The sequence below is a fragment of the Fusarium proliferatum genome (genome assembly GCF_900067095.1).
Source record: "Fusarium proliferatum ET1 genome assembly, contig: FPRO_scaffold003, whole genome shotgun sequence".
Lineage (NCBI taxonomy): Eukaryota > Fungi > Ascomycota > Sordariomycetes > Hypocreales > Nectriaceae > Fusarium > Fusarium proliferatum.
This window is the reverse complement of record NW_022194792.1, coordinates 3378324-3403683: the sequence shown is the minus strand read 5'-3', so window position 1 is coordinate 3403683 and position 25360 is coordinate 3378324. Positions and strand designations below refer to the sequence as shown.

The 25360-nt window shown below is 49.4% G+C and overlaps 10 protein-coding genes across 10 annotated transcripts; 6 read left to right on the top strand and 4 right to left on the bottom strand.

The window, feature by feature from the left end:
• Positions 1-167: 167 nt before the first annotated feature.
• On the top strand, positions 168-1342 carry FPRO_05926 (putative CDC10 cell division control protein 10; the record flags this gene model as incomplete). Its single annotated transcript, XM_031229218.1, has 3 exons — positions 168-288; positions 393-955; positions 1010-1342. 3 exons carry the CDS (start codon positions 168-170, stop codon positions 1340-1342), a joined length of 1017 nt encoding a protein of 338 aa, XP_031079476.1.
• A 2948-nt stretch (positions 1343-4290) lies between these two features.
• On the top strand, positions 4291-5890 carry FPRO_05927 (putative beta (1-3) glucanosyltransferase; the record flags this gene model as incomplete). The annotated part of the gene is made up of 3 exons (XM_031229216.1): positions 4291-4296; positions 4372-4671; positions 4724-5890. 3 exons carry the CDS (start codon positions 4291-4293, stop codon positions 5888-5890), a joined length of 1473 nt encoding a protein of 490 aa, XP_031079475.1.
• Positions 5891-6981: 1091 nt separating this feature from the next.
• On the bottom strand, positions 6982-8827 carry FPRO_05928 (putative ATP citrate lyase subunit 2; the record flags this gene model as incomplete). Its single annotated transcript, XM_031229215.1, has 2 exons — positions 6982-8010; positions 8387-8827. The coding sequence occupies 2 exons, from the start codon at positions 8825-8827 to the stop codon at positions 6982-6984; spliced, it is 1470 nt and encodes a 489-aa protein (XP_031079474.1).
• Positions 8828-12272: 3445 nt separating this feature from the next.
• Positions 12273-14296, top strand: FPRO_05929 (putative ATP citrate lyase subunit 1; the record flags this gene model as incomplete). Its single annotated transcript, XM_031229214.1, has 2 exons — positions 12273-12707; positions 12764-14296. The coding sequence occupies 2 exons, from the start codon at positions 12273-12275 to the stop codon at positions 14294-14296; spliced, it is 1968 nt and encodes a 655-aa protein (XP_031079473.1).
• A 520-nt stretch (positions 14297-14816) lies between these two features.
• FPRO_05930 (putative ribosomal protein L30) lies at positions 14817-15360 on the top strand (the record flags this gene model as incomplete). The annotated part of the gene is made up of 3 exons (XM_031229213.1): positions 14817-14823; positions 14900-14989; positions 15044-15360. 3 exons carry the CDS (start codon positions 14817-14819, stop codon positions 15358-15360), a joined length of 414 nt encoding a protein of 137 aa, XP_031079472.1.
• Positions 15361-15813: 453 nt separating this feature from the next.
• FPRO_05931 (uncharacterized protein) lies at positions 15814-16911 on the bottom strand (the record flags this gene model as incomplete). Its single annotated transcript, XM_031229212.1, has 4 exons — positions 15814-15986; positions 16046-16161; positions 16209-16480; positions 16582-16911. 4 exons carry the CDS (start codon positions 16909-16911, stop codon positions 15814-15816), a joined length of 891 nt encoding a protein of 296 aa, XP_031079471.1.
• A 90-nt stretch (positions 16912-17001) lies between these two features.
• FPRO_05932 (uncharacterized protein) lies at positions 17002-17895 on the bottom strand (the record flags this gene model as incomplete). The annotated part of the gene is made up of 2 exons (XM_031229211.1): positions 17002-17220; positions 17491-17895. The coding sequence occupies 2 exons, from the start codon at positions 17893-17895 to the stop codon at positions 17002-17004; spliced, it is 624 nt and encodes a 207-aa protein (XP_031079470.1).
• A 1590-nt stretch (positions 17896-19485) lies between these two features.
• On the top strand, positions 19486-20098 carry FPRO_05933 (uncharacterized protein; the record flags this gene model as incomplete). The annotated part of the gene is made up of 2 exons (XM_031229210.1): positions 19486-19782; positions 19838-20098. 2 exons carry the CDS (start codon positions 19486-19488, stop codon positions 20096-20098), a joined length of 558 nt encoding a protein of 185 aa, XP_031079469.1.
• A 160-nt stretch (positions 20099-20258) lies between these two features.
• FPRO_05934 (uncharacterized protein) lies at positions 20259-21196 on the bottom strand (the record flags this gene model as incomplete). The annotated part of the gene is made up of 3 exons (XM_031229209.1): positions 20259-20319; positions 20371-20788; positions 20896-21196. 3 exons carry the CDS (start codon positions 21194-21196, stop codon positions 20259-20261), a joined length of 780 nt encoding a protein of 259 aa, XP_031079468.1.
• A 1115-nt stretch (positions 21197-22311) lies between these two features.
• FPRO_05935 (uncharacterized protein) lies at positions 22312-24426 on the top strand (the record flags this gene model as incomplete). The annotated part of the gene is made up of 2 exons (XM_031229208.1): positions 22312-24120; positions 24172-24426. 2 exons carry the CDS (start codon positions 22312-22314, stop codon positions 24424-24426), a joined length of 2064 nt encoding a protein of 687 aa, XP_031079467.1.
• Positions 24427-25360: the final 934 nt, after the last annotated feature.

The following is a 25360-nucleotide window of genomic DNA, read 5'->3' as shown; positions in this document are numbered from 1 at the left end:
CGCTACATCTTCAGGTGTCACTTTGACCTTGCCAACTGTTCGCGCTCGTGTTGACCTTAGCTGCTTCGAGTCCAGTCTTTCTTTCTTGGAATATTCACAACATTCCCGTGCTCTACCATCGTTCACCGTTTGAATCGAACACTTCTCTCCCGTACGAGTTATTCAAGATGGCTGCCGCTCCTCCCAACACTATCTATCCTCAGAGCCATGTCGGTTTCGACAGCATCACTTCTCAGATTGAGAAGAAGCTCTTAAAGCGTGGTTTCCAATTCAACGTCATCTGTGTTGGTAAGTGATGACTCTGTTCTAATCGTCCCCTATGGTTTAACCTACCATGGTGTGATTGCCGGTCTACATTAAGTTTCTATACTAACATGTCTTGCGCATTGTAGGTCAGACCGGTATGGGCAAGTCAACGCTCATCAACACCATTTTCGCTTCTCACCTGATCGACTCGAAGGGTCGCTTCCAGCCCGACGAGCCTATCCGCCAGACCACTGAGATCCAGGCCGTTTCTCACAACATTGAGGAGAACGGTGTCCGACTCAGACTCAACATTGTCGATACTCCCGGTTACGGCGACCTTGTCAACAACGACCGCTGTTGGGACCCCATCGTCAAGTACATCAAGGATCAGCACTCCGCGTACTTGCGCAAGGAGCTCACTGCACAGCGAGAGCGCTACATCCAGGATACCCGTATCCACTGCTGTCTCTTTTTCATCCAGCCATCGGGCCACTCTCTCAAGCCCATTGATATTGTTGTCTTGAAGAAGCTGTCTGATGTGGTCAACGTGGTGCCTGTCATTGCCAAGGCAGACACTCTGACCGTTGAGGAGCGCCAGGAGTTCAAGGAGCGCATCAAGGAGGAGTTTGCTTTCCATAACCTCAAGATGTACCCCTATGATAACGAGGAATTTGATGATGAGGAGCGTGCTCTGAACGGTCAGATCAAGGTTTGTCTCGTCGCTCGAGTTCAATCGGATTGTGCACATACTAATACGTAACAGAATCTTGTTCCTTTCGCAGTTGTCGGTTCCGAGAAGTCGATTATCGTCAATGGTAAGCAGGTCCGCGGCCGCCAGAACCGATGGGGAGTCATCAACGTTGAGGACGAGACTCACTGCGAATTTGTCTATCTCCGAGACTTCCTTCTCCGAACACATCTCCAGGACCTTATCGAGACCACCTCTCAGATCCATTACGAGACTTTCCGTGCCAAGCAACTGCTGGCCCTGAAGGAGAGCAGTGCTCATGGTGGAGCTAGCAGCCGACCCATCAGCCCTGCCGCTGACCGCGAGTTGAGCCGAAACTCGCAACGAATGACTATGAACGGCTACTAGGCTGTCTTTTGTTTTTAAAGTTGTGCTGGCGATGGAGCACCGGCGTCTCTGGGCAGCTCGATAGCCCGCATTTGTTACGACCCTCCATATCTTTCACGGCCTGATGTAGAGCAACTCAAAAGTAAATGCTTTGTCAGGAGGTTCGCAGGTCGACTTGACCGTAATAGAACCAATGCCTCTTACATCATTTCGATGACATCGGCATGCGAGTCAGGGCAGGGGTAGAATGTTTCGAGGTCCAAAATGAGACAGGAACTGGTCGAATATGACCAGGCTCTTCCTGGCTGCGTACTATTTGACATTTCTGCCCGTCAGCCCATATCGAAGCTGTACACGACTTTCTTGTTTTTCTTTCAGTGTTACCCCGGAGAGCTATTTGGCCTTTTTCTATGCTTTAATAAGACCGATTACCCCATACTCTAATCTAGAGTTAGTTTCCTGCCTACATAGTGTATCAATTCCCTTGGAGTTTCTGACGAACTTTGATGTGCCCAATGAGAGTGGAATGACTTTGAATACATTTGCCTGGTTGTGTAGTCCTCATAAACCTCACTTGGTGGACATTGGCTTGATATGGCCTATCTTAAGTTCGGTAAATCCCAGTTATGTGTAGAACCATAGCATTTTTATTAGTCTATGGCATCGTCGCCGAGCCATCGTACTGGATCACTGTAGAAACTAGCTATATGGGAATCTGATAGTATAGGGTAGCCTAAATAAATAAGTCGAGGATACAACAAAGGTAGCTCAAAGCACCTCTTGGAAAGTTGATTTTGTTCGGTTTTTCTGGTAAATTCCTTTCTTTGTTCTTCGCCTATGTATTATGAAGCAATGGTGAATGTTTGGCTTGTGTCTCTGGTGGCCAATATTGAAGTACACAGTGTTTGCCAGCCAATTGTGATGAGCAGAAATCTCCGCATCGTGAAGATGTAGGACATAGCTCAATTCTCACCTTATATTTCATGAGACGATGACAATAAGTGTGGACGGGCTTTAGCCTAAAGACCATCATGCCCGAGTATTTGGACCTCACACTGCGCTGTCGGCTGCCACAAGTAGAAATTTCTACGTTATCAACAACCATGGTACGGAACTCCGGTCACGAGGTATCACAAAATTATGATCAATGACACAGAAGCCATTAAAGCGTCGCTCTGAGTTTGGTGACCGAGTATTTATGATACGTTCCATGAACGGGGCATCTTCATTGGGTATGATATGTAGTTTTCAGGTGAGCTCCTGTTATACAATTGGCTGGAGGATTACATTCTTAGACGACAACAATCCAAGTCCTACGCTCCACTGGTCCTCATTGATGGCCAAACTGGCATCAATATGCTGCATTTCGCTGTGTAGGTACAAACATCTGGCGACCCAAGGAAAGTGTACAGCAACTGTACGGCATGCAGCACGATTCATTTTAGGGAGCAAAGGTAAAGATTGCCTACAGTTTACCGACATAGCTCCCTGTTAGCAAAGCGATACTGATGCCAAGAAAAACGGTGTTACAGCCAAAGATGCCAGTAATTTAACTCATGTAACTAGAGATTGCAGCGAGTAGTGGTGCAAGGATGTCGAGCGACAAGTGTACATTTAAAACTTGGTGGGACCGTTCAGGAAACCCTTCAACGGTTTTGTTTGAACAACAATGAATGGTTGATCGGACCAGATCGGATCTGAGCATGGTACATACAACGTGGGTTGGAGGGCTTGACAAGCAGACCTGATTCATCAATGGTCGTCGAGCATACCCGTATCCTATCTTTGACGTTTAAAACTGTCTTATGTACTGTCTCAGATGCCTTCTGTTCTGTCCATCCGTTCCCATCAACCTGCCTTCGAGACCCGTTCTCATCGTTCAATCGCCGGATCTAGACTGCAAACAGTAAAGCGAGTTTCCCACCCAGCGCCAACGAACCCCGGCAACGACTCGACTAGGTCGCGGATCCTTGTAAACACAAGGGTCCTGTAATTCTTCAGTTGCTCCTTTGGGCAAGAATAATGAGTGAGTTAGATGACCTGCAATCGACGTTGATTGATTGTCATTTCTCTCACCTTATGGGATGATACAATGGCATCTATCTAGTGCCACCGAAGTACGATGCTGTTTGCTATTCATATTAGAGACCTCGTATAGAGTATTCTAAAACCCAATACTTAACCTGCTTGCCTATCTTGGCTTGAGGCTTGGCTTCTGCCGGAACTTGATCTATTCATGCTAAGAGCCAAAATGCCATGGCCGGTCTCCCGATAGTGGTGTAATAGACTGCAGTCTGCAAACGGTCCAGGCTTGCGGCGTTGATGTCAGGTTGTGTTTATTGTTGATTTGGATGGATCTATGCACCAATCCCCTTTCCATCGATTAAATACTTGGCCTCGGTATCCTTTCTTATTTGAGCTTGCCTCTTCCGCTGCACTGGGATTTTATCTGAAGCTAGATCATACTGCACTTGCTCGCTCATATCTGCTCCCGTCTAATCTTCTCGTTTGGCATGCCTGTAACACTTCCGCCTCCACCTTGAAGCAATATTTGCTGCTTGACCCATCACTGTCAGTCGCTGACATTTATCCTAAGCACCCACTTCCACTCTTACTCTTCGTCCTCCACCTCGTTGCTTGCTCTTTCTTCCAACCCCATACGCTCTTTCTTCGCCAAGCGATTGTTGTCGAATTGTGGTCCTTTCGCTTCTTATCGCTCTTTCTCATCGAGATCGGTTCCTTTCGTGCCTTGATTTTACCTACTGCCTTACCTTACCTCAGTACCCAGGTAGGTAAGGTCCTTGTTCATCCTCGCGCTCCTCACCAACACCATCAGTCAACAACACAACCTTTTGCTGCGAATCAAGCTGCTTACGCTGCGTCTTTCCAGGCCTACAATCGAATCTTGTACTGTTACCACGACTTTTGGGAAAAGCCAATACAGAAAGATTCAGTAGCACGTTATCGCTATGCTTGTATGTTCCCTTACCTTGCGCCACTGTACATGGCGCATTGCCATTCGTTACACCACATACTGACATGCGTACTAGATCAAGGCCGCCCTCATGGCCCTTGGGGCCGCGGTTGTCAGTGCCGTGCCGCCTCTAGAAATCAAGGGAACTGACTTCATCAACCCTGAGACTGGCGACAAATTCCAGATTGTTGGTATGGCCTACCAACCTGGAGGCAGTGCCGGTTACGATCCTTCCAGCGGAAGAGATCCTCTCAGCCACAAAGACGAATGCATGCGAGATGCTGCTCTCATGCAGATTCTTGGTATTAATGCGATCCGTGTTTACAATCTGGATCCTAACATCAACCACGATGAGTGCGCTAGTATTTTCAATGCTGTAGGTGATTTGGCTTATCCTACATGGATGATGATCTAACATACTTTGTTAGGCCGGCATGTATATGATGATTGATGTCAACTCTCCTCTGCCTGGCGAGGCTCTTCACTCGGAGAAGCCATGGGAGAGTTACTACACAGCCTACCTTAATCGTACCTTTGCCATCACCGAGGCGTTTGGTAACTACCCAAATACTCTTCTATTCTTCTCAGCCAACGAGGTCATCAACAACCAGGCCACTGCTGAGTTTGCCCCTCAGTACATCCGTGCTGTCACCCGCGATCTCAAGAACTACATCAAGAACAACTTGAAACGCCAAATTCCCGTTGGCTATTCTGCTGCTGATGTCCGCGATGTTCTGTGGGATACGTGGAACTACCTTCAGTGCGCCGATGCGGAGGACAAGGGTGATATGAGCCGTGCCGACCTCTTTGCGCTCAACTCCTACTCATGGTGTGGACCTGAGGCCACCTTTGAGACTTCTTCTTACGACGATCTTGTAGCTGGCTTCAACTCAACCTCTATCCCTATCTTTTTCAGTGAATATGGATGCAACAAACCTCAACCCCGTTACTGGAATGAGACTCAAGCCATGTATGGAGACGAAATGACCCCGGTCTTCTCGGGTGGCGTCGTGTACGAGTATACTGAGGAGGACAACAACTATGGCCTCGTCAAGATTACTGGAGACAAGCTTCGCATTCTCGGAGATTTCAACCGCCTCAAGAACCAGTTTGCTAGGATCAACTGGAAGGAGGTCCAATCTAAGCCTGCAAGCAAGAGCTCTCCGAAGGCCCCGGCCTGTAAGGCTAGCATCATTGAAGATAGCGGTTTCGACAACAACTTTACTCTTCCAACTATCCCTGACGATGCCCAAAAGCTGGTCGAGAATGGTATTAAGAACAAGCCTAGCGGAAAGATCATCGATATCTCGGACTGGAACGTCAAGCTTGATGTCAGTAACGCTGACGGCAGTGCTATGAAGAACCTTAAGGTCATTCCCCTGAAGGACGACGAGTCCAATGCGTCCGGTAAGAACGACGCAGACACAGGGAGCGAGACTACCGATGACAACAACAGTACCAACACTGACAACAGCACCAACTCAAATGGTGGAGATGCCAAGGACGGAGAGGATGATGAAGACACTGCTATTCTCAACCGTCCTTTGGCTTGGGTTATGGCCCTACCTTTGGCCGCCATGGTGTTTGCGCTTTAGGAGCCTGTCTGGAACAGGCACAAGAAGCAAGTAGAACACAAATAATGTGCTGCATTTGATCCTTGGAACGGGAAATTAAAACACGCTTGATTTTCAGATACGAAAAGTATACGATACCACCCGCCCCACCATCTGGTGACATGACCACTACTTCTCAGGCTCAGATTGTGAGCCTGCTCACTGGAAGATTTTTGAGATCCTCCCGATTTGAGCTTTTATACAGATACACTGTTTTTTATTGACTTAAGAATTACATGGAATTAACTGCTCTGGATCGCACAACATCTGTCAGGCTGAGGCATGTGAAAGTAGCTGAACAGTAGGGCATAAAATGTTAAATCCCCAATGCCATTAATAGTTGGTTGACTTAGCATTATCATATCCTGCCGCCATTTTGATTATTATGCCGTTATTGCCCAGTATCTGCATCCATATGAAAGAGGCAGTAAAGTTCCTTTCCTATTGTTCTTATCAATATGAACCGCGAGTAAGATTGCTGCACAGCACACATTTACAACTGTGCCTATAGACCTCCTTCGAGGCTATTACTCCGTGCTCTTATTGTATGTGTTGAAAGACGTCGCGTTTTCATCAATCCCCCCTGATGCTACTCTTTCAAACAAGATTCTGCGTTGCGTCATTGTATACGGCTCGAGTCTGTTCCTCGATTACGCCATAGACAATGATTAGGTATTCGCCTCTACATATAGCAAGATACAACGAGCTCAATAAACCAATCTGGCTTGATCAACAAGGGGAAGACAAAGTATGGAAGAAAATTGCACGTGGGCAGATGATACATTGGAATGTATTTAATATCTATGCAGCATCAACGGGCTGCTACACAGCATCTTAATACATAAGCATCTTGCGAAACTGAGAGGCTCATCAAATCCATAAGTGTCATCAGATCTATTAGCTTTCTTTCCGTTATAGCTCAAATACTGCCGTACACGGCTTGTTCGACCATTTTTGGTCCCAAGCCCCAAGAATTGCATCGCACCACCTGGTACCCGTTTGTCTATCTTGCAGTACAAAAAGTCGTTCATCCCTTCATACTATACCAATCCCTTGGTAAAGTTTTCAACCCCTTAAGCCTGGAACTCCTGTGCCTTGCTCTCCTCCCACTTGCCAGGGACGAGGGCCAGAGGCACAATACCAGAGACGTGCATCTCAGGGCCAAAGATCTTGGCGTTGAGGCCGAGCTCCTGGGTGGCGGCCTTCATGTTCTTCAGACCCTCTTGATAGTTGGGACCGGCACGTCGCACCCAGATGGAAACATTGTGCTCGATCAGCTTAGGAGCGAAGTCTCGCAGAGCCCGGATAACACCCTTGAAAGTGCTGGCGACGTTGGTGAAGTTGGCAATACCACCGCCGATGAAGAGAACCTTGCCCTCGTCGCTTTGAGGAGCACGGAGGAGAAGGTCAAGAACAGTTCGAGCGTAGTGGTAGGTCTGAGACTCGGTGGGGGCACCGGAGTACTCACCGTAGTTGGCGAGCTCGTCGGCGAAACCAGCAGAGGCAATGGCATCGGCATAGACGACGGAAGCACCACCACCAGCAACAAGGGTCCAGATACGGCCCTTGGCGTTCAGAACGGTGAGCTTCAGGGAAGCACCAGTCTTAGCGTCGAGGTCAGCGATGTAAGCCTCCTCCTTGGTCAGCTCACGACCGAAGGGGGCAGGGAACTCCATAGGAGGGCCAGCATCGATGTTGATCTTGCCATCAGCAGAGGGAGCAATATTGGTAAGACCGAGAGCAGCAGGAGATCGAGCAATGGCCCACTTGACACCACACTCGAAGTCGGCAGTCTGGTCGAGCTTGGCAGCAAGATCGAGGAAGTGGACAGCGGCGGAGGTCTTGTCCTCGTTGGGAATGACAACGAGAGGGTTGATCTCGAGATAAGTAAACTGACAGTCAACGTAGACGGCATAGAGGCGAGTGATGAAGTCAACTAGGACGTTGTGGACGCCCTGGGGAACCTTCTTGAGAAGAGTAGCAGCAATCTCCTCGTTGGAAGGGTATTCGGCGAGGTCCACAGGGATCAACAGCTTCTCAGCCTTAGCGTCAACATCGCCGACATCAACGCCGCCCTCATGGGTGAAGAGAATCCAGTCGCCCTATTGATGAAGGTGTCAGTAAATGAGGCACAGATAGTCTGGCAGTGGTGTAGGCCGGAAAACCGGTACTGGTTGTGGGGTTGGTCGCGGAAGGGACTGAGAAGAACGGGGGCTGTTTCCGACGATTTCTTATCGCGGCATCCGTTCGCCCGTTTCGGTACAAAGAAGGATTGCCGGCACAGGTAGAACGAGCCCACAATTAGACTATGCAACGCCGAGCAGCAAATACAAGTTGGTGCAGGACCCCTTTCTTCTCTTCAGATTCTTCTCCCCTCTTCCTATTCCCTTCTTTCGATTCCAGGATCTTCGCATTGGGAATATGAAGCGCCCAAGAAACTCTTCCAAAAACACAAGAGGGAATAATGCTTCAACTTACATCACGGACTGAGTTGATGTTGATGTAGTACTCAGTGTCTTGGGGATGAGGAACAAATGGCTCGACGAGGAATTGTCTCAACACACCAGTGGTATGCTCAACCTGCTGCTCCTTACCGGCTCGCTCAGCGACCCAAGCCTTAGCCTCAGGCCAGGTCTTGTTAAGGGCCAAAAGACCACTCTTTCCTCGTCGCTTGATGAGCTGATCGGGCTTGGCAACGAACTTGGCGTCGGGCTGGAGGAGCCAAGGGTAGGTGACCTCAGCCTGGTTCAGAATATCCTCAACACTGGCATCCTCTGGGAAGTGCAGCGAAGCGAGTCTGCTGGGAGGGTTGTGAGTAGTGGGCGCAGGAAGAGGGCTGGGCTTGATAACGGGAGCGCGGGTGAGGTGGTAGTTGAGGATGGCCTTGCCGTCGGCCTCGAGAATCGATTTGGCGGACATTTTATTATGAGGAGAGGAAGAGGAACGGAGAGCTCAGAATGAATTGGCGAGTGCCGGTTTATTCCTTTTTCTTCAGTTCAATTCTGGTCAAGACAATACGGTTAGCAAATGCTGAGTCTGGTCTGGTTCAAGGATGATCGGTGTTGTCTCGCAGACATGAAATCGATTCGAATGGTTCAGCTCAGGATTGGAGTTGAAACAACAGCCAGGGCTGACAAAACGAAACAATGGATTTCACAGCGGCTTATACGAGCGCAAAACTCAATGCTCAAGTGAAGCAATCATGATTGCGATTGGCTTTGGCTCTTTGATGAGAGTTGACGACCGTTCGGCGGGGGGAAAGGCACACACTCACCACTGTACACGAGCTCAAGTGGGCTGCAACAATGAAGTCGAAATCTAGTATTGGAAGGGGAGATGAGATTATGACAGAGAGACGGGCAAAAGGTAAGAGAAAGAGAAGAGGATGAAGATTGCTCAAGGCGATGAGAGAGGTGAGAATGGAGGAGCAAATAGAAAGAAGCAGCGAGAGTTTGGAACGAGTCACTTGAGGAGTGTGTGAGTGAGGGTGAGCTCTCGAAAAAACCACTGGACCTGAACTGAAGGAAGCTCAATGGAAGGGGAAGACACCCGAAGCGGGTGGAGTGGAGGGGTCAAGTTGAAGGGGGGAGTTGAGGGGCGCTCGACAACCTGGCCTGGCGTGGCCTGGGCTAGTAGCCTGGGGCGGGCGGTCAGTGGAGGGTACCTGGAGCTACAGAGTTGATCAGCGCGTGGCGGAGGTACCTGGGCCCTGAAATCCATTGGGGACGGGGTCCAAAAAGCGATGAGGGATTGTCAAGTACCGGTACATAAACAATGTCACTCCGACTTCAAGCTGTTGAGAACCAGGGTGGACCAGGGGAAGACGACCGACACCTTGAGTTACGTACGACAGATTGATTCGAATTTCATCAAACCGCCGAAAACCGCAGCAGTCAATTTACGCACCGCACGCTACGATCCGATTTCTATCCAGCCCAACCTGATCGATTCAAAATTTCGGAAGCTTTCATGAGTTATTCGGCCACTTCTTCTCCTGAGTCTTTTTGATTGCTTTTTGGGGAAGACCATGATCCAGATATCAACCTAGATGGCCTAAGCACCGGTTGGCTCCGGGGTACGCGAAGCGAGTTGCCTGCCCCAAAGACCTGGATACCAAAACAAAAATGGAAGTCTTCCATTTGGTGAGATTGGCAAAGATTGACTCGGGTTCCGGGGAAGTGCCCAAAGCTGACCTTGCGGTGAGTTCGAGAGGTCAACTCAAGGTGAAGTAAGCCTACGAGGTGACACCAGCCCAGTGGCTTGTTTTGGTGGTCAGCGCCTGGGCTGGACGCCACCCCCGACATGGTCTAAGCTTGATTTCCTGCCCCTCCATTCCCCTCCATGATGGACATCGCCTCACCTCAAGCTCGTGAGCTATCCGATTCTATTCAGTGCTATTCACTCCGAACCCACAACTACCGGTTGGCTACGGGTTCGGTATCCATCAAATCGCATATCTAAGCTTCCGATGTTCGGTGGAGAGAAATTTCTTTCCAGGACAGGACAGCAAGCACCCATGCCTTTTTGGAACTGCAGACCATCTGTGGAACATCAATCGGACAGTCTAGACAGTCCAGGAGGAAGAGACCCAAGATGAGAAAGTGGCTTCGTTTTGACGGGTAGGGAATTTCAACGCAGTTACAGATGCAAATCCAGCTGTTTAGTGACAGCCAGTTTTCACTTGATTCATCTTTCTAGCCTTGCTATTGTACCAAGCGGTAGGGCTAGCTTCAGTCCAGTCGCCCTTGGCTAATGTGAGCATGTGTGTCCCACTCAACAATGATTCCATGCCGCCTTTCCATTCCCCTACCGTCTTCCCTGGAAAAGGGTCTGGTAGGATTGGAAGGCTGTCGGACCTCAACGTGATACCACCACCAGCCAAGAAAATCACCGACTTGACCAAGGGAGCCTGATCATGAGCCGGCCAGTTTTCTGAAGCAAAGGCTTACGACATTCCGAGTATTATTGTACTGTCAGTTGAAGTTAGACGGACTAGTGAACTCAACTGTCAGTTCATGAGATACCGATGATCTTGCAAGATCTTCGACGGCACTCTATATGGATTAATGCAGGGCATGGGTTGGCTGCACACGAAAACACGGGATGACCCCATCGTTTCACCGGACCACAGTCGACATGTCTCTTTTCTCTTGGCCGCGAAACAACATGCGCAGATTCTTTAGGCATTACCAGTGTTTTTTTTATTACTACATATTGATGGTTCAAATTTGGCCATTCATGAACTTCTCGGGGCCATAGTGGGGAATAAGCGCCATCATAAAACGCCTCTTACAAGTACAGACTGGCATGGACAACGGCCCCCTCACGGTGTGGCAGCTCCAGTCTTCAAGCTCAATTGCAAACCGCCTTGACCAGACAAAAAAAAAAAAACGCCCGGATTCAACAGATCAACAAGAAAAAAAAACGAGGACCCTGCAACAAGCGACATCCCCAAAGAAAACACAGGCTTCTTCCCCAACTGGCTGGTTGATCAAATTCAACTACATCACCCCTTGCCGCCTGTAGACATTGGACGTCCATTTGGTCGGCCGAGGAATTCCCCATCTTGGCAATTGAGTTTCTCAAGAGAGATATCACCAAAAAAGGCATTAGGCAAGACCCAATTGTTGGCTCTCAAAAAGCGAGTGAGTGAGCTTGTTCCCGTCCACCTGCTCCAAAAATATGGCCTGGGTGCGGGTATGGGCGATGGGTTGCGTGAGAAACCTGGCGTGAGTGGTGGCTAGTGATGTACCGGGAGGTGGGTCAACAGGGGTAAACTTCCTGCCCCTCGATGTACTGTACCTGAGGTACCCGTTACTTGAACCCCAAGCAGCGGTCCTTGCAGTTGCAGAGGCGTCAACCCCACTAAGTTTTTTGGGTGTGGTGAGACCTCAAGCTGGACCCGACAGGACATAGCACCGCGGTGAATTGGTGCTACAGCTGTCCACTGCTTGCTGAGAGAAGCCTCATCGACCCTTGAAAGCCAACCAAAACCAAAAAACCCAAGCCCAGTCCAGCTCTCACTTGCCCACCTCCCACCTCACCAGAGACGTTCAGGCATTCCTCCTGATTTCTAGGTCCCGTCCCATCCACTCACTCCCCTCCCCCTCGTCTTGTCTCGTCTCCGACTTTGTCTCCTTCAACTGACGGATCTTCTCGACCGTTTCTTCTACTCATCTCAATTCCTTCCTCATCTTCCTCTTCATACATCTCCCCCCATACCTAATTCCTTTGAGCCAACTTCTCCCCTGAGAGCTCAGAGCGTTTCCTCTCCCCAGCAGCTGACACCTTATTTGGTTCCTCCAGCGCTTTAAACCTTCAATTCTCCTGCCTCTACTCACACCGTCCAAGTTCGACATTCACAATGGCTCCCGCTTCCTCCAGCAGCCTGTCGGCCAACGACAACATTCAGCGTTTCCCGGCTCCCAGCCGACCTCTGAGCCCTCTTCCCGAGCACGCTCTCTTCACCGACAAGACGCGATGCTTCGTCTACGGTCTTCAGCCGCGAGCTGTCCAGGGCATGCTCGATTTCGACTTCATTTGCAAGCGCTCTAAGCCCTCGGTCGCCGGTATCATCTACACTTTCGGTGGTCAATTCGTCAGCAAGATGTATTGGGGAACTAGCGAGACTCTGCTGCCCGTCTACCAGCAGGTTGACAAGGCAATGAGCAAGCACCCCGATGTCGACGTGGTCGTCAACTTTGCTTCTTCCAGAAGTGTTTACAGCTCCACCATGGAGCTTATGGAAAACCCTCAGGTCAAGACCATTGCTATTATTGCTGAGGGTGTCCCTGAGCGAGTAAGTACATGCCAAATGCCATGTGCCGAAACAAATAACTAACAATTACTCTTTAGCGAGCTCGTGAGATCGCCCACGTCGCCAAGAAGAAGGGTGTTACCATTATCGGACCTGCTACGGTTGGTGGTATCAAGCCCGGCAGCTTCAAGATTGGTAACACTGGTGGTATGATGGACAATATTGTTGCCTCCAAGCTTTACCGTAAGGGTTCCGTTGGCTACGTCTCCAAGTCTGGCGGTATGTCCAACGAGCTCAACAACATTATCTCCCAGAATACCGACGGTGTGTATGAGGGTATCGCCATTGGTGGTGATAGATACCCCGGTACCACTTTCATTGACCATCTCCTGCGATACCAGGCCGACCCTGAGTGCAAGATCCTTGTCTTGCTTGGTGAGGTCGGTGGTGTTGAGGAGTACAAGGTCATTGATGCTGTCAAGCAGGGTATCATCACCAAGCCCATCGTCGCATGGGCCATTGGAACTTGCGCTAGCATGTTCAAGACCGAAGTTCAGTTCGGTCACGCTGGTTCTTTCGCCAACTCTCAGCTTGAGACTGCCAAGATGAAGAACGAGAAGATGAAGGAGGCTGGCTTCTACGTCCCCGCTACCTTCGAGGATCTTCCCGCCACTCTCAAGGAAGTGTATGACAAGCTTGTCTCCCAAGGCACTATCGTTCCCCAGCCCGAGCCTGTTGTTCCCAAGATTCCTCTCGACTACTCTTGGGCGCAGGAGCTCGGTCTCATCCGAAAGCCTGCTGCCTTCATCTCCACCATCTCTGATGACCGTGGCCAGGAGCTTCTCTACGCTGGTATGCCTATCTCCGACGTTTTCAAGGAGGATATCGGCATTGGCGGTGTCATGTCTCTGCTGTGGTTCCGCCGCCGTCTGCCTTCATACGCTTCCAAGTTCCTCGAGATGGTTCTCATGCTCACTGCCGATCACGGTCCCGCCGTCTCTGGTGCCATGAACACCATTATCACTACACGTGCTGGTAAGGACTTGATCAGCGCCCTCGTTTCTGGTCTCTTGACCATTGGCTCCCGGTTTGGTGGTGCCCTCGACGGTGCGGCTGAGGAGTTCACCCGTGCCTTCGACAAGGGTCTCAGCCCTCGTGACTTCGTCGACAGCATGCGCAAGGCCAACAAGCTCATCCCCGGTATTGGACACCGTATCAAGTCACGAAACAACCCCGATCTCCGAGTCGAGCTCGTTAAGGAATACGTTCTCAACAACTTCCCTAGCCACAAGCTCCTTGACTATGCTCTTGCTGTCGAGACTGTGACCACCTCCAAGAAAGATAACCTGATTCTTAACGTTGATGGTTGCATTGCTGTCTGCTTCGTCGATCTTGTCCGCAACTGCGGTGCCTTCTCCGCCGAGGAGGCTGAAGATTATCTCAAGATGGGTGTTCTCAACGGTCTCTTTGTTCTTGGCCGAAGCATTGGTCTTATTGCCCATTTCCTCGACCAGAAGCGTCTGCGTACTGGTCTTTACCGTCATCCTTGGGATGATATCACCTACCTCCTCCCCAACCTTCGGGAGGCTGGAGCCCCTGGCGCTGAGGGCCGGGTGGAAGTTTCTCTGTAAGAGATGGAGAATGATAATTCAAATGGGAAAGGATGAAATAAGGCGTCGAGCATTTGATGATTTAGTGCCAGCCTGGACGCGTCGTGGGAAAAAACGACGGTCTGTACGAGGATTCCAATACAATGTAACTAGTGCTGGAGGCCGCAAGATGGACCTCCATATTACTCGCTTGATTCTATAGACATGAATGTTGATGTTTGCTATGAAATCTTTTCGCGCTACATGCTTAATATGTCATGATCAACATGAAAGGTGGTTTGAGAACCCTCGTCTTTTCAATTCGAATCACTCTTGTATCAACCCGAATTTCTTGTAGATGTGGAGCGCTCACCAGCTCCCGAATCTTTGATGATATCGATCATATCTGTAGGGAAACATTGCGGCTGTAGATATCAGATTAAGGGAAAATGAATCACGGCACCTCAGGAAACCTCTTGAATCAGTGAGCACATCTTGGAAAAGATATCACTTCAAGTTTGATGTATTTCTGAGGCGGATGACTTAGCTCACGTGGTTCATCATGAGAAGTCCTCTCAGGGTGGTCACATGATATGTTACCAAAACGGTTTGGCGTACCCAGTGGTTTTGACGCCGATTCTTGAGCTCATGCTTTCTTTGACGACGGCCGACGAAACGTGAACGGCGGGCTGGTGTTTCTGGGGCTTCTTCGATTCCAATTGCAGGCTATCTATGGTAGGTCGCCCACATCTCCCATTTATAGGTAGATCTCGCTCACACAAAGTATAGATCCTGCGCTCCATTTCCTCCCAAGGATCAACCACTACAAACCACCTCCAACAATGTCTTTCTTCCGCATCACCCTTCATCGCTCCGCCATCGGTCTTCCCGAGCGCACACGAGGTGTCCTCGCCGCTCTAGGCCTGCGCCGTCGTATGCAGACCGTCTTTCATCCCGTTCACCCACAGTTCGCCGGTATGATCCTCAAGGTGAAGGAGCTGGTTCGTGTTGAGGAGGTAGATCGCGCCCTGAGCAAAAGAGAAGTGAAGGCTGCACGGACGCCGGATCCCGGGTTTTATGTTGAAAAGGCTGTGCCAAGAATGTAAAAATATGTGATGATACCAAGAAAGAGAAATGGGAGTGTACTATACTGTAATGATCCTTGTACAAAAGCTGGTGCAAGATAGGACGAAACTTTAGAAGTGCGATCAAGTCACATCGAGTTTTAATTCACAAATCACTTGGATGTAGAAATGAAATACAAGATGTTCGCATTGAGACCCTAAACACCCCGAACACGATATTCATTACAGATGTATCACGAATACCCCAACTCTCACAATTACGCGTCTAGCCCTCCTTTATCCCAACCGCAAGTCGTACTACCCCAAAATGGGCCATCATGTGAGTAAAACTCCTAGTCTGTCTCTCGCTACCCATCTACCAGAGTTAAAACCTGATATCGCCCCAACAAAACAGTCTCAAGTGGTGGAGTAGACAGCGCCCAAGGCAAAAGCCCTGATACTAGAAACTATGATTTCCTTGGTAAACTGTGCTGTTCAAAAGCTACGAGCTTTGTCAATATACTCCTGGCTGGGAGTCTCGTACTCATTGACAAAATATGTCTCGCAGTTACGTCCTAACCAGACATTGAACTTTCCTATCTCCTCTCGAAGACGGGACACGGACTGCTGGTCCATGTTGGTCTGCGCCAACAGTTCGGGGAGAGAGACTGGCAACATCAAGTCAGCAAGAAGTTATCTATAACTGGGGGCGAAGGGAAATGGCTACCAATTAGTCGAGCAAGATGCTCAGCGCCATAGACATCGCAGACATTGGTGATTTCTGGGTTCGCCTCAGTGTTCTCCCAGAGCTTCCTGATATCCATGTACTGATGGCGCTCGAAACTAGTCCCAGTCAGTTGTCTGAACCGATGAAAAGTGGTTAGACTTACCGGTACAGCAAAATTCTGCTAAGAGCCTTCTCGAAGTACTCACGGAAGCCTGCGACGACTTCTTCCAATATGTCCATGCTGGAAGATCCCTCTTCGCGGTGTGGACGCTCATGCGCAAGATAGTCTTCAAATATCTTGGTGACTGGCTTATTATGAGGAAGAGGGACAAGCTGGTTGTTCTTGGTGATGTTTTCCCAATCATCAACCAGCATCGCTTGAATGTGGTCGGGCACCGGGATTTTGATCATAGGTTTGTTGTGGAAAGCATCCTCCTAAGGCAAGGTTAGTACATGAAGCATTACGCAAGCTGCGAAACAGCTGGTGGCCGCTGCATAGGCATATGAAATCAAGGAGTGTATATGGGATCGAATACCGTCTCGAGCTGGTCGCATGAGCGCGGCTTGGGCTTGGCACTAGGCTTGAGAGGCTTCTGACGTGGCTGCTTTGGCTCATCTTCGACAGTCAGGGGCATAGCGTAGCGATCATCATGGATCAGTTTACCCGACTCTGATACATAGCGATGATCACTAGAGGGGAGAAGAGTAAGATGGTCCTTAGGTTCTTTGAGCTTGGTCAACTTGACCTTCTTAGAGGACTTAAGGGAATCCATCGACTTGTCAGGCTGGGCCAAATCAGGAGAGCCCCGAACATTGGTAGCAGGAAAAAAGCCTTGCGGAGCAGAAAGGTCGCTCGCCGAATCCATGACGCCGCAGTGCCTTGCCGTTGATGAAGGGCTGGGGGTAACAGGGGCAAGTGCTTAAGCAAGGGAAATGTTATGATGGGAAGAAGAAGACTAGGAAGCACGGGAACTTTGAAAACAGTAGAGCAGACAAGAGCTGCGGGAGGGAAAGGATGTAGTGCGTAGAAATGATGCCTTGTCAAAGTGGGATTTTGATGCTGGGACAAGGGCGAGGAGTGACAAGAAAGGAATCATGGAGGGGAAAACGGCAGCGCCATAGGCAGAGTTGGGTGTAGAGGGGGGCTGGATCACAATATAAGGCTCGGTATGGCCCTGGTTCAACCGATCAGATGGGAAAACACACTTTGATACAATAACAGCCTTTTCCCCAATTTTGATGAGATAAGGAGGTATCGGTGAATAGTGTAACAGAGTATGGATGCTTCTTCTTTCAACCAGTCTCACCAAAGGGCCAACTGGGCCAAATTTGCATATCACAGCCCAGAACTGCCAGAGAACACTCGCAAAAAGAACAAACAAAGCATTGGGTGGTATGGTCTGGGCGACGTAGCAAGGAATATCAATGAGCAAAGAATTTCTTACCTGTTCCAATTCCCAGTCTTTGCCTCGTCTTCCTCCCCTGCCTCCTTGAACAGTGGCAGAGCCTGATCGCTCCTCGCTGACTCTAGCAGACTCAGCACCACTTCTCAGGCCCTTTTTCGGCTGCTTAGTGCTTCGTTGGATGTTATGCTTCAACTGTGCGTGCAACTGTGCAGCCAGCTCTTTGTGCTCATCGTCGAAGGTCCGGATACGGTCTACCAGCACCCAGTCGTCCCAGGTGTTCTTCCACCCCTTGTAATGGACTTTGTACTTGTATCCGTCACTGGGCTTCTCAGCTGGCTGAACATCCATAATCTTGGCTTCGTAGAGCATGTCCATGTGGAAACATAGCACTTTTTGATCTTTGCTGAACGGCGGTGGTGCCGGTTGCTGTCGAGCAGGAGCCATGTCTGTTATGTAAAGGACAAAAAAGAGAAGAAGTTACAAGAGTGGTAAAAAAAGTGGTATAAAAGCAAAGTTAACAAAGCACGGATGCAGTTCTCAAAGTCTAGCCAAGTCCAAAATCGATGAGTGTTGATAATAAGAACAATGGGTATGGGGATGGATGGATGAGATTGAATGCCCAGATACAGTGCAGATACAGGTTTCTGTTAACAATTTAGGTAAGGTACCCGTAGTTTGGAGAAGAGAAGGTAAGGTACACACTTAGTTCGCGTTAATGAGGGAACAGGGGATGTTCACTGTGACCACGCGACGCGACAGCCCCCTTAGGTTGGTTCAGAGTCAAAAGCTGATGGAAGTACTTGAATGGATGTGATAAGATAAGGGATTTGTTGGTAACAAAGGAGTGGATAGTGGAAAGCCAATGCTTACACTGGGCTGGATTAGTGGGAGGTGACCCCCAGGCCCGCTCTCGAGACATCCAATCCATCCATATTGGATTCAAGCCAATTTAGGTTCTTGTCACTAGGAAAAGGTCTGGCACCTTTGAAGTTCACTAGAACTGACATTAGCAAACCGGAAACGGTCTGTGATTTCTTCTCTTCTCTTCTCCTTCTTTTTTTTTTTTTTTTTTTTTAACGTGATCAAGTTTCTTAGACTTGCAGTAAGTCGTATAGACTACACCCAAATTCCCTAGAGATATCTACAGCTCCATATATACACATCGTTCTTGACCTCAGCTTCTCCCGTCTAGCTATCATTTAGGTGGCTCTTCATCGTGGTATCTAGCCTCGAGTACTTAAGATACATATATGTCGAGGTTAGGTACACGTAGTGGAAGGCTTAAGCTAGGGAACTGTGTTACTGCTAGCAGACAACAGAAGGGTCATAAACAGTATGCTTTATGCCTTTATACTACTTTCATGTAAATCATCCCAGCTGATACAAGAACCCCTAAGCCATTTAGCTTTAATGATGTTGTGGTCCTTTCACTACCGAGTGCTGACACTAGAAAGAGGACATAATACGGTGTTCCATAAGTAGACATTAGCCATTTCCTCGGACCTTTGGCAGGAACTTGATTCATTGACTTGCTGGCACAGGATGACCAAATCTTGAGGTCAACTTGACAGCGGCTCAGCTTCATCTATTACTACTGTTATCAGTCGTGATGAAAGAGGGGCGCCGGCGAGCACTCCAAGGTCTAGAAAGAAGCCCAAGAGACATAAGGGTATGATATCATGAAAAATAGATGTACGTAACTACACTGTTCCCAGCTTGTGTTTGTACGAAACTTCGTTTATCATCAAAGAGGTGAAAACATGAAGAAGAGGAAAAGAGACGAGGAGGACACCGAACGGTACTCAGAAGGTCTACCAAAACCCCCTATTGTCTCGTACCTACCTATCCAGGCATTGAACAACGTCCTGTTGTGTAAGCTGGGGATAATGTGGGGCACTTAACGCGTTTCATTTTCAAGACGCGTCCTGATTGCATCCCATACCAAAGCTGAGCATATCGGTCCAATACCTTTCTTAGCATCAAGGGCCTTTTTCAACAATCGCACGGGGGTTAACTCAACTCGAAACCTTAGATATGGCACCAACAGAAGCAGAACTTCTTGCAAATTACCTCATACAGCCATCTCCTTTGACCGCTATCGTCACACTCGAGCAATTCAAGAACCTCTTTCCCCGTCCACTGCAGTCCTCACCTCAGGTTCGATCACTCTTTCGAGATCTACAAGCTCAACGCGCAGATCTTCTCGACCAAGTCGCCGAAAATATCGCACATGAAGCGAAACGGGGGATCACAATGCGACGAGAAGTCGTGCGGGCTAAGCGCGAGGCAGAGCGAGAGGATATAGACGCCGACATTGAGATGGAGCGAGCAGTATGTCCAGACGAGTACACATCCTCGTGCGAATACTGACCGACGCTGCTTACAGCTATTCGGAGATGTTTCAGGTGCAGCGAGTGCCAAACATACTCTCAACTCTGTTATTCCAGAACTTGAGGGTGCCGCAGGTGTACTACATGCCGAACTTGCACATTTGAAAGAGGAAGAAGCAACCCTGCTCGACTCTGTACAACAGACTATAGGAGCTTTGAGCGATCTACGATACGGGAAATTCGCCAATGGTCGAATAGGCGAGGGGGTCATCGATGGCCTCAAAAACGTAGAAGCAGCTTGCGAAAACAAATCATGAACGAACAGATCACTTCAAGGGTGTCTACAACTTCACGAGAATAGTCATCTTTCTGAGCCAGAAACTTCATATATTTGCACGGCAGATCAACATTTTCCCATATATCGAACGATTTGACGGTTCCATCACTAAAGCCTGTCAAGTGTTTGCTAACAATGAATTATTGGGCGCGCTGAGCACCGGCCTGGGGGGCACCGTTGGCGCCTTGCATGCGACGGGACCTAGTGCTATTAGTTTCACTTTTGTTTGGTTCAGGGGTTGTCACAACTCACATCATGGCGCGGCTACCGAAAGAGACAACGAGCATGAAGAGCCAGTTGGGGATGAGGCCCATAGCCCACATGAGGTAGCCGAAGGGAACAGCTACGCCATACTCGGCAAGCTTACCGTTGAAGGGATGGAACCAGCTGCTATCAATGCGATGGAACTGGTCCTTGCTACCGGACTCGTGGAAGGCAACCAGAGTGTCCGAGGTGGTGGTGGTCAGGTTAAGCCTCTTGCTATAAATCTCGACGGGCGCAGGTTCGGGGAGCATCTCAATGATATAGAGGCTGGCGGGACCTGCAGACCAGGCATTGCAGAGAATGGGCTGGTTGTCGCAATTCAAGTAGGCCATATGGGGGGTGTTGTCGAGGAGCGCAAACTTGGCAGCGGTCTCGTTGAAGGCCTGCTCGACAGTTCCGCATCGACCTTTAATTACATGTCAGCATTAGTTCATTACGACTGACACGGTGGTAATAATTTAATCTTTTTGTGGCATAAATCATATGGTGTAAATTCCTGGTGGGCAAACGTACCGTAGCATGTCTTGTTGCCGCCAGAAATGAGCAGCCACCACTCTTCAGGCGAAGTAGCACCAGCGGAAACAGGCTCGTAAAGGGTTTGTTTCCAGTTTTCCAGGGTCAGGACGTTGAGTCTCATAGAGCCAGCCTTCGCCTCAGCGGCTGCAACAGGGTCATGATGGCCTGGGTTGGGAATATATGAGGCGAATTGTCCGATGACATTTTGGAACTGGGCCTTGTACTGGTCGATAGGCGAGTCTTGAGCGGCAGCAAGGGCGGGCAGAGCCGCAAGAACAGTTGAGGATGAGAAGCGCATATTGGCAATTTACTTCTATGAGCTTGGGATATTTGACAGCGAAGTATGGCGCAAGTTAATTAACAAATATCGAACTTGAGGAGACTGCTGGAGAGGAATGGAAGAGAGGAAGAAGAAGAAGAAGAAGGAAGGGAAGATAAGACAGGCAGGCAATGGCCAGATGGAAAGATGAACGGGCTCCGGTGGAGATGAATGAATGGATGGGCTAAGGTAAGGGTAACTATGGCTAAGCTTGGATAAAGACCCCAGTGAAATTGGATGCATGGGGAAAGCTGGACCCTTGTAATCGTTGGGGAGATTCTTCAGTGGCTTATGTACTTTGTTAACTCCTCTTTATTACCTTGGCTGCTGACTTATACGTGAGGTACGGTAAAGGGAACCTAGGTATCTGTTTAAACCTGGAAATCCTGAGCAATGGAGGAGACAACTGGTAATTCAAGGGCTAAGAAAGAGAGAGGTAGAATCAAATCAAAGCAAAGGAACCAGGTCAATCAATGCACTTTTGCGCATGAATGATACTCCAGAAATTTGGTTCTTGATAACGCCGGTAATCGACGTGTTATGGTCATATAACATGGATGCTGAAGTTTTCCATCCACATGGCGTATTCCCCCGCGCAAAGTCAAACCCGACCGACAAGTTGAAAACCAATGATGACACCTAACGAGCAACGATTTGATACCTCCAGCCCACCCTGACAGCTAACACATGCCTAGGTAGGTGTCTAGGTACTTATTAGTAAGTTAGACCAGTTCCACTAAATTGGGCAAACCTCCTGTTCCGTCACTCCACGAGACCCCAACAGCTAGCTACCTTACCACACCCCAGTCACGATCACAAATACAAAGACACGGACCGACACTTATTCCGTGTCATTCTCACGTCCTTTCGGCGCGCGTGTCTGTGAAGTGATTCACGACACTACCAGATTTTAACAATAAGTTCTATTCTTGGTCTTGAAGTTTCTGATCCTCTTATTTGTTGTATTCTACACTTGTCTACTCCAATTCTCTACCTACGTAACGTTCTCCAACTCGTATAATCGGTGTGCCCATACCATTCGACCCGTCTCGTAGCAACGACCGTGCCCCCGGTTCTATTCCATCACGTTCACTATGAATCCTCAGATGGGCCAGCAAGGCCAAGGCCAAGGTCAGCAAGCTGGTGCTGGCCAGGCACAGCAACGTCCACCACCTATGTATCAACCCAACCAGATCAGGAACCTTCCAACATTGAGTGACGAGGAAAAGTCCAAGTACGAGGCCGGATTGCAAGGTCTTTGGAACAAAGCCAACAACTCTCCCCAGAACAGCCCAGACAACATTGCTGCCCGTCAGAAAATCATAGAGTTCTCGAAGATGCTTATCACAAAGATCCAGCAAAGACGATCCCAGCAGATGCAAGGACAGAATGCCCAGAGCCAGCAGGCTCGCCCTCAGCAAATGCAACAGAACGCTGCTGGGCAAGCAAATCAAGCACAGCCTCAGCAACAAGCTGCCGGGGCTGCTGCAGGTAGCCAACCAGCTACTGCTGCTGCCGTTCGACGAAACCCAGTCCCCGATCATATCCAGCAGCATGTTAATAAGGTTAATTTTCGAGCTCCTCAGTCCGTCATCGATAAATCCGCTGCCGAGGCTACCAAATGGATAGAAGAGATCAAGGAACGTTATACCCGAGCCTTGATGACTATGGACGCGAGCAAACAGAAGATGGCTCAAATTGATAAAATCATTAATGATAGAGCCGCAGCTGGACAGCCATTCAAAGAAGATGAGCTTCGACAGCTACAATTGAAAAAGGATCAACAGCTCAAAGCCCATACGGATGCCCACAAATGGGTTGACAGTGTGCGCAAGCAACAGGGAAGTCTGCAGGGCACTGGCCAGACCCAAGCACAAGCTCAAGCTCAACCGCAAGCACAAAACTCTGCCAGGTTGTCGCAACAAGGAAGTCAGCCAGTGCAGCAGGCTGCAGCGACACAACAAAATCAACCCCAAGGACAGTCCAGGCCACAGCAGCAGCAGCAACAACAAACCCAGGCAGCGCAAAACCAACCTCAAGCGGCTCAGCAACAGAACAACGCGCAAACTAATACTGCCCCTGTTAACGCGGCTGTCGAAGTTGCTAAGCAGCAGTTAGCCGCCGTTAGTCGAGCTTCCCCAGTTAACGGAACACCTGGAACAGCACCGGCGCAGGTACGTCCCGCGCAAGGGACACCTCAACCAGGACGCCAGCAACTACCAGCGGCGCAAGTTCAGGTTAAACAAGAACCTGGTGCTCCCCCCATGAATCCTGTGATGGCTTCGGCAGCTGCGCAGAATCAGGCTGGGACGCCGACCCAGCAGAACGCACCACGGATACCTACGCCCCAACAAGCGGCGGCGGCTTCTGCTCCAGTAACAGCGGCGGGTCCTCAGCAAGCTCTCAGTCACTCAGCTGCGATGGATCTTGCAAACCAGAAGGCTATTAACACTCCAGGAAGTGCCTCGGTGCCTGGCCGGCCTGCCGCGACTGGAACACCTACACCGGGTAGTGCAGTGAATCAAGGAGTGATGGGACCCAACGTTCCCCAGCAACCAACACCACAAGGGCATCCACATGCACATCCCCCACAACCTCAACAAACGCCAATGCAGTCTAAAATGCCTATCCCCAAGGTGCTTCCCGAAAAGGCCACAGCCGTGCCTCAAGGTGTTTCGGTTGGTGGCGGCGTGAGCGCTGGTCGGCCTACAATGTCCCAAGGAAGCGGAACCCTCGGCGGCGTTATGAGCCAACCGGCGATGGCTAGAATTCCAGCCTACAATCACGAAGCTGAGGGAGATCACGTTTTGAGTAAGAAAAAGTTGGACGAACTCGTTCGGCAAGTATGCGGAGGCCCAGCCGAGGGGCAAGATGGAAACCTGCTCACTCCTGAAGTGGAGGAGGTGAGTTGATCGCATGCTGCAGTTGAGATGAAATTACTAATTTAGTCCTAGAACGTCCTGAACATGGCAGACTCGTTTGTTGACAGTGTCCTACATGCGGCGTGTCGAAACTCAAAGGAGCGAGGTTCCAAAGTGCTCGAGATTCGCGACATCCAACTTGTCCTGGAGAGAACTTACAACATTCGTGTCCCTGGATACTCTTCTGATGAGCTTCGTACTGTCCGCAAGATTCAGCCATCTACTGGATGGATTGCAAAAATGAGTGCAGTTCAGGCGGCGAAGGTCATGCCTGGCAAGGGTGAATAATGCACCGGCCCTGGGAAAGTGGTGGTGGATATGAAAATGCCCATCCGCGAGCAAAAAGAACATCTGGTGTTGGTACACTTTTGTGTTTTACAAAAACAGGCGTTGGGTGTATACCCGGAACAAATCGGCGTCAAGGGGTATTCGTTTTGGTATGATGAGGCTATTCTCGGAAAGAAGGTAGACCATGATATGAGGTGCCTCTCTCATGCAAGCGTTGGCCCTCTAGGTTACAATGCAAATAATAAACGTCTGCTTACTCTACCTAAGTATGACTCGACACTCGCTACAGTCCTAGAATTTGAAGTATTGCCAAATTGCCAAATTGCCATCTTTCTTGTCAGCATGAGGAAAGGAGAAGTCTGGGAACCATACACATTTATTCCCCTAGACGATACTATTTGCATATCCATTCTTGGCTAAAAGGCCCTTTCTCGATTTTGGAAGCTGCTATATTAGTAGGGTATCGTGACTTTATCACTTACCTACCTCCTACTTAGGTAGACACCTATGTGTTAATACCTACCTGTAAGAGGTGACTTAGTAGGTAGCATAATGTTTGCACAATTTACATAAGCATCGCGATAATCTCAAGGTTGTGCAAGAGGCTGCAGGCAACATCGAAACGTCACTGCTCCAGGCCCCACAAGCTGCCAGCTTATTAAGAATACCTGAGAGGTACAGTTGAGTTCCGCAAAATAAAAAGCGAAGGCAAGTAGCTTCTTAGCCCATTCAAGTACCTACCCAGTCTCTCAGCAGTCGCCTCACCTAGGTAGTTGCCCACTGACCAGTCACCACGCCCCGGTCTCCATTTGGTGAGCTAGCATGAGCAAGCAACCAGCAGCATCACGTCGAACCTCCCTCAACCCATTGCAGCACCAATCTCCACACGACGACCACAGTCTTAATTTCTTTCGCAAAGCGTGCCTTGCTCTCT